Below are 12,104 nucleotides of genomic sequence, written 5' to 3' on the forward strand. Positions count from 1 at the left end.
TATATAAAGATGCACACATTAATTTTACATAGAGTAAGTTGCCAACAATAGTATTTGTTTCCTGTCCCCTAAAAGTTCAAATTTTGCACAGAATGATTCCCATATTGTCAGTAAGGTAAGACACCCCTCACAACCAGTTTCACTTACCCTCACCATGGGAAATGATCTCTATGAATTTTCTAGGTCCACCAGATTCTATGCTTCCCCCAGGAAGTTATCATACCATCTTATCACATTGAGAAATTTTCCCCTCATAGGACACTTCAGCCTCTTTTCAAGAATGGAAAGGCATGGAACTCATCACATGTTCCAGGCTTGAAAAGAGGCAGAAGGGAGGGAACTCTGAATACAGACCAGCAATTGTGTCCAGAGCTCCTACCTAGTCCCTGATCCCTCAGTAGGCTTCACAGAGTGCCAAGGGCTCCGCAGATTACACTTTGAGAACCACTGCTTTATGCTAAAAGGACGCTCAGTGGCGCTTTCCCATCTCAATGTATTGAGGTTGTATAGAATGGCATTTGCATATTTGGAAAACTTCTAGAGAAATGTAACTCTGGAACTGGAAGTGGGGTAATTTGATGGCATTCTGCCAAATACATTGTTTCATGTAACTGTGTTCTGGCAGGTATCACCTGCTATACAAGAATCTTACTATAGTCTTCGAAAAATGCACATTTGAAGGACTTAATATCAAAGCATTATTTCCCCTTTTCTTATAATCCTCTTGTCCTTCCTGGCTCTACATGTAGAATAGAACTGGATTGTCCTATTTGCAGTGTCTTGCACATTATTTCTTCAATATTATTTCATATGCTCAAACTTGGAACAAGAAGTGACATGATGCTAATTCTAGTTTCATTTGCAGACAATGTAAAGGGTGGATTTGTCTTTGAGGACCAAAGCCACTGTATTTTAAAGGTTTGAGGAGGCATTTAGGGAACATTTTAGAGAGAAAAATCACTTATATGTTTTTAAAAAATTGGATGATATCTGAGGACTTGGGGTTTCCCCTTGGTATCCAGTGGAAGAAGAAAATAGAGGCTGGGGCTATATGTGGGCTGCCCTTTCCCCAGCCCTGAAATGGGAGGAAAGTTTTAACACCGTTTAGATTTTTATAGTTATGGAAAAAAACAAGATAGAATTTAAGGGTCTTGTCTGAAAACTAGAATGTGTATACCTGAAAGAATTTGATAACTTTTGGAAGAGTAGGAATTGCAGAGTTTTTAACAGTTGCCATGCTTGTATGGAATGCTTATTGGAAACGATCTGTGCGCTAAAGTTCTTGCTTATGTTTTCCCATTAGTATAAACTGGTAAACTAATGAGGAACTGAAGCCTAACCACACTTTCTGAGCCTACAATCTTGGTTAATAACTGCCTATGTATGCAAAGAAAAATAAGCTTTCCTTTGTAATCCTACAGGTTCTTGGCTTTTCATTCTGTACCAATGTAGTCAAAACCTGCCATTTCAAATCAGCTGTATGATATGAATACATTGATGATGATGTTCCATGAATGGTGCTGGATTTTTTTTCTTGATTATTCATTTTCTTGCAACGGTTTGTAGCATTGTGTTAAGCATTGTGCTCCATGCTCGGTGGTGTAGATTGCAACTGCCCCAATTTTATATTGCTCTCATACCATACTTTTATACCATTCATTGACTTTGAAACAAATTACTTGTTTGTCTTAGATTTTGGGGGGAAAATGCCCGCTTTTTGCTGTGCTTTATCCACTTGGCTTTGACTTTCACTGTATTCCTATAAAAGTATAAATTTTGTGGTTTCGGTCTTAGTTCACAGTCTATAAACTTCTGTGTTTTCTAAAATCATCCTTACACTCTGTAGCTTTATTTTTTCCTGCATTCTCTGAAAAGTGGGGCAAAATAAATTCAAAGTTGAACACATTTTGAATAATATCATTTTCAACAGAAGTGCTAAGGAGCTGGATTTTTTTTCCAGCTGAAATAAATCATATATAATTCGAGCTCCAAGTAAAAGCATATCAAACTCTGAAGTTTCAAGGACAAAGGATGGTCCTTGATGATGTCATTAAGCATGGTGTATCAAGTAGCAACCACAGTTCCTCATAGCCGGCCTTTTAAACACATGTGCAAACATAGTTTGAAAATTAAGACAGAAATCTTAACCAAGGAGGCTGTTTCCAGATAAAGATGAAATTATCGGATTATTCTTTTTCACTACTTAGGGAATCAGTCTTGCCTATTTGATTCTAGCTAGAAGGTGGATTTAGAGCAAATGGAAGCACAACTTTGAAGCAACAAACCTTGGGATAGAATGAGAAAGCTAATTAAATAATTGTGTAGATCTCCTGAAAAGTCTTTGCTAGTTGCAGCAGCAAACCAATTAAATCTTGCAATTGGTAGCCTTACTGGTTGAGCTGCAGATTTGCGCATAGCCCTTCCGCTTGCCTGAAGCTGAGCCCACAAAACTGAAGAATCTTTACCCTAACTTCCCACCTGAGGCTTATATGGCTTCTTCGTTTATACAAAATATGCTTGGTTGATTAGCACATTGTTTGTTTTCTAATTTTAGAATTGTAAGCAAGCTAAGCCAAGAAATCAATCGGCATGAAGAAAAAAGAAGCTTCTTTCCAAAAAGGTAGGAAAGTGTTTATTATAAAGCTGTTGTATCAATAGTCAGCAAATTTTCCCCAGAACTATTGAGTTGCATTGGGTAATATGGAAATATTGTACCTTCTGTACATACAAGAGTGAATAAGCTTGCAATGATAGGGGAGAAAGAAACAAGAAATACTTTCAAATTATGCACCAGAACAAATTATATTACTTAATTTGTGTGTACTGTGTTCAATAATCAAGAAAGGAATAGCAAAAACTAAAAGAAAAATAAATAGTCCAATATAAAAACTAACATGAATCAAGATAGTTAATTTAAAAATCCACATGCATGAATTTAGCACTTAAAAAAACCTCAAGTAAGTAAAATTTTCATGTAAAACTATTTCAGTATTCAAAATAAGTGACAGTTTTTCTTGTGGACTTCATAGGGTTGCTGTTGTTGTTGTTGTTGTTGTTGTTGTTGTTGTTGTTGTTGTTGTTGTTGTTGTGTGCCTTCAAGTAATTTATTACCTATGATGACCCTAAGAGTAACCTATTACAGGGTTTTCTTGGCAAGATTTCTTTAGAAGTTGTTGACCATTGCCTTTCTTGGCTTCAGTGTCACTTGGCCAAGTTCATGCAGTAGTTTCCATGGCCAAGCAGGGATTCAGACCCTGGTCTCCAGAGCCATTTTACAACACTTAAAGTACTTACACATTGGAAACCATCTTGCAAGGCAGTCATGTGAGCAAATAAATACATAAATAAATACAGACACTGTTATTTTAGCATATTCTGCCAGTATGAATTGACTTAAAATAAAACATTTATTGTACACATGGCCCATGAGGTCACGAAGAGTCGGACTTGACTGAACAAATAAACAACAACAAAATTGTATACATGTTAAATATAATTATGCTCAGTTCAGATATATTCAAATTATAACTAATAAATGAAGCAGGAATTTATGCATATCCTTCATCTTCTCCCCAACAGCTACAGGACACCAACACAGAAGCTTCCAGAAAATACAGGTTAAAAATGCATATATTTCCATCTTTTGACAAGATTTTCAGAAGCCATTATATTTTGGATATGTTTCTATTTGTCAGGCTACTTTCTACATTACAGATTATCATGTATCACTTACTCTTGTTTAATTTTTTTAAAATGTAAGTTTGCTTTATCCAGCAGCATAAAAATTACCCAATTTGCTTAAAAGACTCACACATATAACTGCATATGGGTTAACAAAGAAAAAACTGTACTTGTTCCAGTGGAATTCTGAACCAGACCCTAATACGATATAGAAAGAGGGGGAAAAGAGAGAGAAAACAGAAGGGAAATGTTTAAACCTCTTCCACTCATACTGGTCACACTGAATATATTTGTTTTTGAGTAAAGTGGAAGGAGATAGGCTAATACTTGCTGTGTATTTTAACATGATATGTAGTTTGACCATATGACTGGGCCCCTTTGAAATCGGCTTTTAATATGGATTTATAAGTGAACCTAACTTGGTCTAATGCAAGCATTCCTTTATTGAATATGGGTTATAAACCAATGAAAACTGAAGAGGAAAAATTCTCCTTACAGTTAATAAATAAAACACAGTACAGAATTCTACTGTTTCAATTTCAGCTGATATCTGTTTAGATAAGCAAATGTAAGTGATCACTATGTAATTGTAAAACCCAAATTGTACTAATTTATCTCTGCTTAAACTGGAATATGGATCCTTTAGGGCTTCAAGGAAGCACCCTCTGGGCCTCCTGCCTTGTGCTTTTGTCCGCTTTGAGAGATTGCAGTATGCTTTGCTCTTGTCGGCTTTGAGGAACTTTGAGTTAGTTGATTTTGTGTTGTTTTTATTCCTGGTATGTTTGGCTTCATGAAGAGAGAGGGGGAGAGAGAGCAAGACAGGGAGGGAGGCCGGAATAAGTACCATATGAAGAAAATAATCCTTCCCTCTCTTCAATTTGTGCTGTGTGCTTCCTTGCCACAGCTTTGTGCATCTACCATTGTGCCACAACTTTGTGTTTCTGCCATTTAAAGTCGATCTTTCTTTTTTATTTTTCCATGTGAATGTGCAGGTTTTCCCTTGCTGTTACACTGGCCAACACACATTTTGTTGCCTCAAATGTGCTTCCTTGCCAAAACGTTGTCCTTCTACCATTTAAAAATTGATCTTTTTATTGATTCATGTGAATGTGCATGCATACATTATTTGTTATTTATAAAGTACATTCTCTTATTTAAATACACATAACAAAATATTGGGGGGGGGGGGGGGGGCATTTTGGGAGTCCAGAACAGATTATTAGCATTTCAGTGCATTCCAATGGGAAAATCTGCTTTGGGATATGAGCATTTTACGTTAAGAGCTTGGTCACAGAATGAATTGCACCCCTAAGTTAAGGTATCACTGTAACTATAACTGAAGACATATTCAAGCCTCCATAATTGCAACCATCATTTGGATTCCATAACTATAACTACCAGGCTCAGAATAAGCCAAAGTTGATTTAGATTGATTTAAGATTATATCTTGTTTCGGTCTGATTATCACTCATTTCCTAACTGCAGTATATTGGATCAGTGAAGTTAGAAGATGAATACATAACCACAAGATTTGTGTATGCCTCCATTTATTATGGAAATTCAAAATATGTCCATTTGACAGAGCGATATGGGAAAATAACCTTTTTAGAATCTCAAAAGAAGCAATGTAATCCATTTAAAGGCAGCATATCCAATTTTTTACATATGCTTTTATGACACTGAGTATTACTGTTAATGTTTCAGCTTAACTTCTATGACAACCCAAGATTTGTCCTGGGTCTGCAACAGTGATAGGGAAAGGATTTTACAGACTTAACATTCCTTCTGAGTTTGATAATTCATGACATGCTTGGTAGCGGTGCATCTGCACAAGGATTGTCTATTATATAAAACTGAGCTTTTTATCCCCATGTTGTTGTTCAAATAAACCCTGAAAATTTGAATATTGCACTCTTGTCATTCCACCTAGATGCTATGATTCTGTCTCAAAGAAGGCCAAGCATACTTGTGCATTTTCATCAGGTGATATCTACTGTATGAGTTTCTGTAAAACAAAACCTTCAAGTCACCTAAAACACAACAGCAAAACAGAGCTCATTCAGCTGATATCTACTAAATATGTCCAGGCAATATGACCGTTTGAATCAGGTCTGGCTGTCCCAATGATAGGTGCTCTTGCTTTGCATTTGCTGTTCATTTTGGAATCAACTTGAATGAGCAAATTTATCACTGTTGTGTCTTGAGGTTTACTTTTGTTATTGTTGTTTTTCCGCAGAATATAGACAAGAAGGGTGTGATGATGACTCTTCTTTTGTAAGTATGCTTAAGTACTGCATTGGAGTTTGCAAAAATGTCATAGGCTGCAAAGATTACTCAATTTATGTACTTTATGTATTTTTCAAACTACCAGAAACGGTTTTTGAAGTTGAAGCTGTTAGCAATTTTTTTCCCCTGAGGACACTAAGTTTATTCTATTCTGTTTATAATACAATATAGCAAACCATCTGGGTTATCCCATTTCATAAGAGTGCTCAGGAAAATCAGTCATTAATTATTTCATAGTTTTAAAGAGATAGAAAGCATGTCTGATGAAGTATTAGATTTAACACATTTTCAGCAGACCTCAGCCAAAGTCAAATTGCAAACTGTGAGAAGCTGACCATCCATATGGTCCGAAAGTTGATGTGCATGTATTAGAGATTCAATTCCAAACATAAATGTAGATGATGAATGGCAGGTGAATAGTCAAAAGCAGGGATATCTCATTAATGGGTCACAAAAGTGAAGCAGGGCTGGATGTATGGGCAGAGGGCAGGGTCTAAAGAAGACACATATACAAAATTAAAAGCAGACAGGTCTCAAGATCCAAAAACGTGATAAGCCATCATGTTGAGATGGTGTGTGTATATATGTGTGCCATGATTTTCATAAACTCAGCCTTGCAACCTACAAATTGTTGTTATGCATCACCACAAAGGCCTTTTGGTGGTACAGAGGTATATAAATTAAATATGAGGGAAAGAACACATAAATAAGTTATTCATCTTCAATATGTCACATGCATACCCAAGATACTTGCATACCCTCAGGCTTATGACAGAAAGCTGGATGGGCAGTATATCAGTACCTTTTAAACTAGAGTGTACTTGCAACTGCTCTTATTTTTAGTTAAAAAAACAAAACAAATCATGCAACAATGACCACCTTCCAAATATAACCAGAGCTTAGAGGGAGAGGGATTTTTGGAGATTCTAATTTACAGATTCCTCCCCCAATAAGGCCAGTACCATGGTCACTGCTGAATTCTGAATGTTCTAGAATATATATCCGTATTTATGCAGGACTATTTTTTGATTTGTGCCACCCTCTCTGACAGGCTATACAATATAATTTTGCAAATCGTAAGTCATTATGGTTTTGAATTACTTGATTTTTAGCCATTTTTCCAGGTCAAGGCACGTTGGTAGCCAAGAGTGAAAATTTCCAATTCTATGAATTAAATCTTCTGATACAAAGAAGCAGCATAGTATAGTGATTTGAGTGGTGGATTAAGACACTGGTCTGAGACCTGGGTTTGAAACACCACTCTGTTACTGTGTGAACTTGGGCAAGTCACACTCTCTGGCTCAGGGAGGTAAAAACCCCTTCTGAACAAATTCTGCAAAGAAATTCCCATGATAGATTCACGTTCAAGCCTTCATAAGTCAGAGGTGACTTGGCACACAAAAACAAGAACAATCTCCTGATAAATATAATTCCCATCTACCCAGTCTCTGAAGCTTTGTGTATCCCTCTTCTCTATTTCACATTTTATGAAAACAAAAGGCAGCTGTGAAGTGTAAAGGAATTTTGTCAAGATAGAACTTCTGTTTGGACAGGATGAAAGTGATGATTATGTAAGCCCAGATGAAGATGAAGACGGTGTGGACTATGAAACGCCCAACGATCAAGATGGGTTTGATGACGGAAATGATGCCGATTACGAACCACCTCCATCTAACGATGATAACGCACACTGTAATGTTATATTTCCTTCCAACGCAATACCAGCTACATCAGAATACATTGGTAAACAACTGGTTTCAAGCATTTTATTTTATCAAGTGAATTAGTGGAGAGTATTAGATCTGGAGAAAAGTAATAGATTCTTTAAAAAAAAACAGCTATAGTTACTGCCCATTTTCTAACTATTTTAGAACTTTAAAAAAAAAAACTTTAAAACATTGTACTAAATAAGGTAGAAATGTAACCCATTTCTAAAACATTTCCTTTGAGTCTGGAAGGTTCATTCACCAGTGTGTCTATCTAGGGCTAGAAAGGAACATTTATAAAATCCGGAGTAAATTTCAGTACAGGTTGAGTATCCCTTATCCAAAATCCTTGGGACCAGAAAAGTTTGTGATTTTGGGAGATTTTGGATTTCTCATATTTGCATATATAGTCGTATCCTCTGGGGTTTGGTTCCTGGACCCCCTGTGTGTACCACGATCTGTGGATGTTCAAGTCCCACTATATATAATAGCACAATGAAATAGTATATCTTATATTAAATGCCAAAATCAAGGTTTGATTTTTGAGTGGGGAATTGGAATATTTTCAAGTAGTGAATGATTGAATCCATGGATAAAGAATCTGTGGATAAGGAGGACATAATGAGATATCTTGGACATAGGATCGAATTCTAAATACAAAATTCATTTATGCTTTGTATATACCTTAAAACATAGCCTAATTTTATACAATGCTTTCAATAATTTTGTGCATGAAGAAAGAGTATGCACATTGAACCATTAGAAAGCAAAAGTATCACTATCTCGGCCTTGTGTGTGGACAAGTTTGGATGTTGGAGTATTTGGATTTTGGAATTCTGGATAAGGGGGATTCTGAATAAGGAGTAATGAGCTCAGGAATTGGCATCTTGTATGCGCTTGAAGTCTTCACCACATCATAAAAGTTATTTGAAATACAATTTTAATCATAAAAATATGGTGTGGCCACTTCTTTTTGATATATTTTTATCAAAACATGTTTTTAATAAAACAATATATAAGGCAAAACTACAAGAAAAAATGCAATTACACTCTATACTAACAGTACAAAATGCATTAACATACTAAAACACACACTTTAAACAAAAAGAAATGACTTCCCACTTTCCAGCTAATTGTTGGAGTCACCAAAACAAACATACTGTCTCTAAAAATACTTTAAGTGAACTTCTACATATTTAATTCAACTATTTTTCTAATCCTACTATTGATTTTTCCTCCAATAAGTCCTGACAAAAGTTATTATTATGTCCCAATCCTCATTAAAACTAGTTAGTGACTTTTTGCTAATCAACTTCATGATGAGGACATGTATTTATTGATTTATTTACGATATTTCTATCCCGCCTTTCTCAAACCCAAAGGGGATTCAAGGGAGCTTTACATATAGGCAACTAATTGATGCCTTAAAAACAATACAAAATTAAAATAAGCAAATAAAATGATTTTTCCTTGTGTGCTTCATTAATACTTTTGTCTATGGTTTCTATTTCTTTTTAGATAGATCTACTACAGATAGATCAAAAACCTCTCTTCATCCCCCTGTTCCACCACAGAGACCTGGATCGTCCACTATACCAGCAGGAGGAAGAGGTTCCATGGTATGTTTCTTTGGTGTACAGCTAGCTCTATTTTGCATCTTCATCTTCTGAGGATTAAAAGCATATGCCTCTTTTGATTCCTAACTATCACATTGTTTTTACATAGGTTTCCTTTTTCTATTTAGTCACATTTCATTAGTACTGCTTTTGAAACTGCTTCCAAATATTTGCATTATTTTGTGCTATCTCCAGCGTACCTCCAGGTCACAAGGTGCATGCTAGTCACAACTGGGATAGTAAAGAGAAGATGGTATCCAATATAAAGAGACTGAATTGAGCATAAATTGTACATGCTTCTTGTTCTCCTGTTTTTCAAGTATTTGCTGGATATGAATCTGTTTCCAAAATCACTAGGGAGATGTATTCACAATTTATGTGCAGTTAGACTTTTATATCAAGTCTGTGATATTTCGTTGTGCTGCTCGGTAGTTGCCAACTATGAAGCATCCTTTGATTCTTTCAACAAAACAAATATCTTCTATCTATATATATAAAAGAGTGATGGAATCCCGGCGACCGACAAAACAACAAAACTAAACACCCCACAACTTCGAAAATTGACAGCACAAACCCTCATCCATGCCTCAAGGACAAGACAACAAAAATAAAAGAAAAATAAAGTCCTAATTAGAGGGAGAGGAATAATTGTTTTTATCCAATTGCTGACAGTTATTTATTTCAAATATTTCTATCCTGCCCTTCTCACCCGGAGGGACTCAGGGCGGCGTCCAGTTAGAAGGCTAAGCTCCGCCCACTTGGTCTCCTAGCAACCCACTCAGTCCAGGGGCCAGGCAGAGTTAGGCCTCACTTAGGCCTCTTCCACACTGCCTATAAAATACAGATTATCAGATTTTAACTGGATTATATGGTAGTGTAGACTCAAGGCCCTTCCACACAGCTATATAACCCATTTATAATTTTATATTATCTGCTTTGAACTGGATTATCTTGACTCCACACTGACATATAATCCACTTCAGTGTGCATTTTATACAGCTGTGTAGAAGGGGCCTCATATAATCCAGTTCTAAGCAGATAATATAAGATTATCAATATACAGTAGAGTCTCACTTATGCAACATAAACAGGCCAGCAGAACGTTGGATAAGTGAATATGTTGGATAATAAGAAGGGATTCAGGAAAAGCCGGTTAAACATCAAATTAGGTAATTATTATACAAATTAAGCACCAAAACATCATGTTATACAACAAATTAGACAGAAAAAGTAGTTCCATGCGCAGTAATGCTATATAGTAATTACTGTATTTACAAATGTAGCACCAAAATATCACAATGAATTTAAAACATTGACTACAAAAACATTGACTACTAAAAGGCAAACTGCGTTGGATAATCCAGAACACTGGATAAGCAAATTTTGGATAACTGAGATTCTACTGTAATATGAAATAATTATTGTGGTATAATAATACAGAACAATATAATCTCTAAAACCAGGACAGTAAATAAAGAGCAACACTCTGAAAGCAGGGAAATTGGGAATTCCACAAAGGAAACAATCAAGGCCACCTAACACCTCCCAAGAAAGGATTCTTCCAAAAAGGAAGTTGAGAAGGGAGTGAACCAGTGTGTATTACCAAAGTCATTATTATTACTATCATTACTATTATTATTATTATTATTATTATTATTATTATTATTATTATTATGTTGCTGTGAACCGTGAAAATGAATACAATCTGGCTCCAAGTATTCAAAAACACTAAAATCACAATATATAAAAATGACTGTGGTATAATAAAACAGAACAATACAATCTCTAAAATCAGAACACTAAATAAAGAACAACACTCTGAAAACAGGGGAATTCCACACAGGAAACAATCAGGACAAGCTAACACCTCCCAACAAAGTATTCCCATCACCAAACTCTGGCAAATCCTCTGTTTTCTGAGGGCCACAGACAATAGAAGCACATACAATATTGCAAAGAACACCACTCTGAAAACAAGGGAATTCCAGACAGGAAACAATCAGGGCCAGCTAAGACCTCCCCACAAAAAATTCACTCAGGGAGGAATCAGCCAGGCTTTAAAGCTGCAAGGCCATTACATGCTAATCATTTTACCTAATTGCAGCATTCATACTTGCCTCCAACAGACAAAAAAAAACCAATCAGAAATATTGTATATTCACAACCTTTAGGAAATAATATCCCCTGATGGTGCAGCGTGTTAAAGCGCTGAGTGCTAAATTTCTGGACCGAAAGGTTGCAGCTTTGAATTGGGGGAGCGGAGAGAGCCCCCACTGTTAGCCCCAGCTTCTGCCAACCCTAAAGTTCAAAAACATGTGAATGAAAGTAGATGAATAGGTACTGCTCCGGCGGGAAGGTAACGGCACTCCATGCAGTCATACCATATGACCTTGGAGGAGTCTATGGACAACACCAGCTCTTCGGCTTAGAAATGCAGATGACCACCAACCCTCAGAGTCAGACACGACTGCACTTAATGTCAGGGGAAAACCTTTACCCTTTACCTTAACTACCACCAATTCCTCAATACTTTATTTCCCATACCACCATACTTCACCACAGCAACGCGTGACCGGGCACAGCTAGTATCCCTATATACATATGCATACATCTAGAAATATTAGTTAAAATCAAGCTAAAGGAACTGGAATAACATATCTACAGGTCAGTGTAAGTACTGTACCTTAACTCTTATCAGAAAAAGAATGACACCTTTTTCTGAGTAAAGCACCAACCCCCTCTATTTGCCACTGTGCCACCACTTCCGGCCTTTTTAAATGCCTTGTTGGGAAACGGCAGCAGTCAGGAGCCACTG

The 12,104-nt window shown here is 36.4% G+C and overlaps 1 protein-coding gene across 4 annotated transcripts in view; it reads left to right on the forward strand.

The window, feature by feature from the left end:
* lcp2 (lymphocyte cytosolic protein 2) overlaps positions 1-12,104 on the forward strand; it is a 75,845-nt gene that overhangs the window by 47,452 nt on the left and 16,289 nt on the right. For all 4 annotated transcript variants that reach the window (XM_062970466.1, XM_062970467.1, XM_008104640.3 and 1 more), the window contains 5 exons: positions 2,555-2,620; positions 3,580-3,617; positions 5,918-5,955; positions 7,521-7,710; positions 9,192-9,292. In XM_062970466.1, the coding sequence (XP_062826536.1) occupies positions 2,555-2,620; positions 3,580-3,617; positions 5,918-5,955; positions 7,521-7,710; positions 9,192-9,292 (433 nt within the window). The remainder of the gene's footprint in view (positions 1-2,554; positions 2,621-3,579; positions 3,618-5,917; positions 5,956-7,520; positions 7,711-9,191; positions 9,293-12,104) is intronic.

This window comes from Anolis carolinensis, chromosome 2, assembly GCF_035594765.1.
Source record: "Anolis carolinensis isolate JA03-04 chromosome 2, rAnoCar3.1.pri, whole genome shotgun sequence".
In the NCBI taxonomy this organism is placed as follows: Eukaryota; Metazoa; Chordata; class Lepidosauria; order Squamata; family Dactyloidae; genus Anolis; species Anolis carolinensis.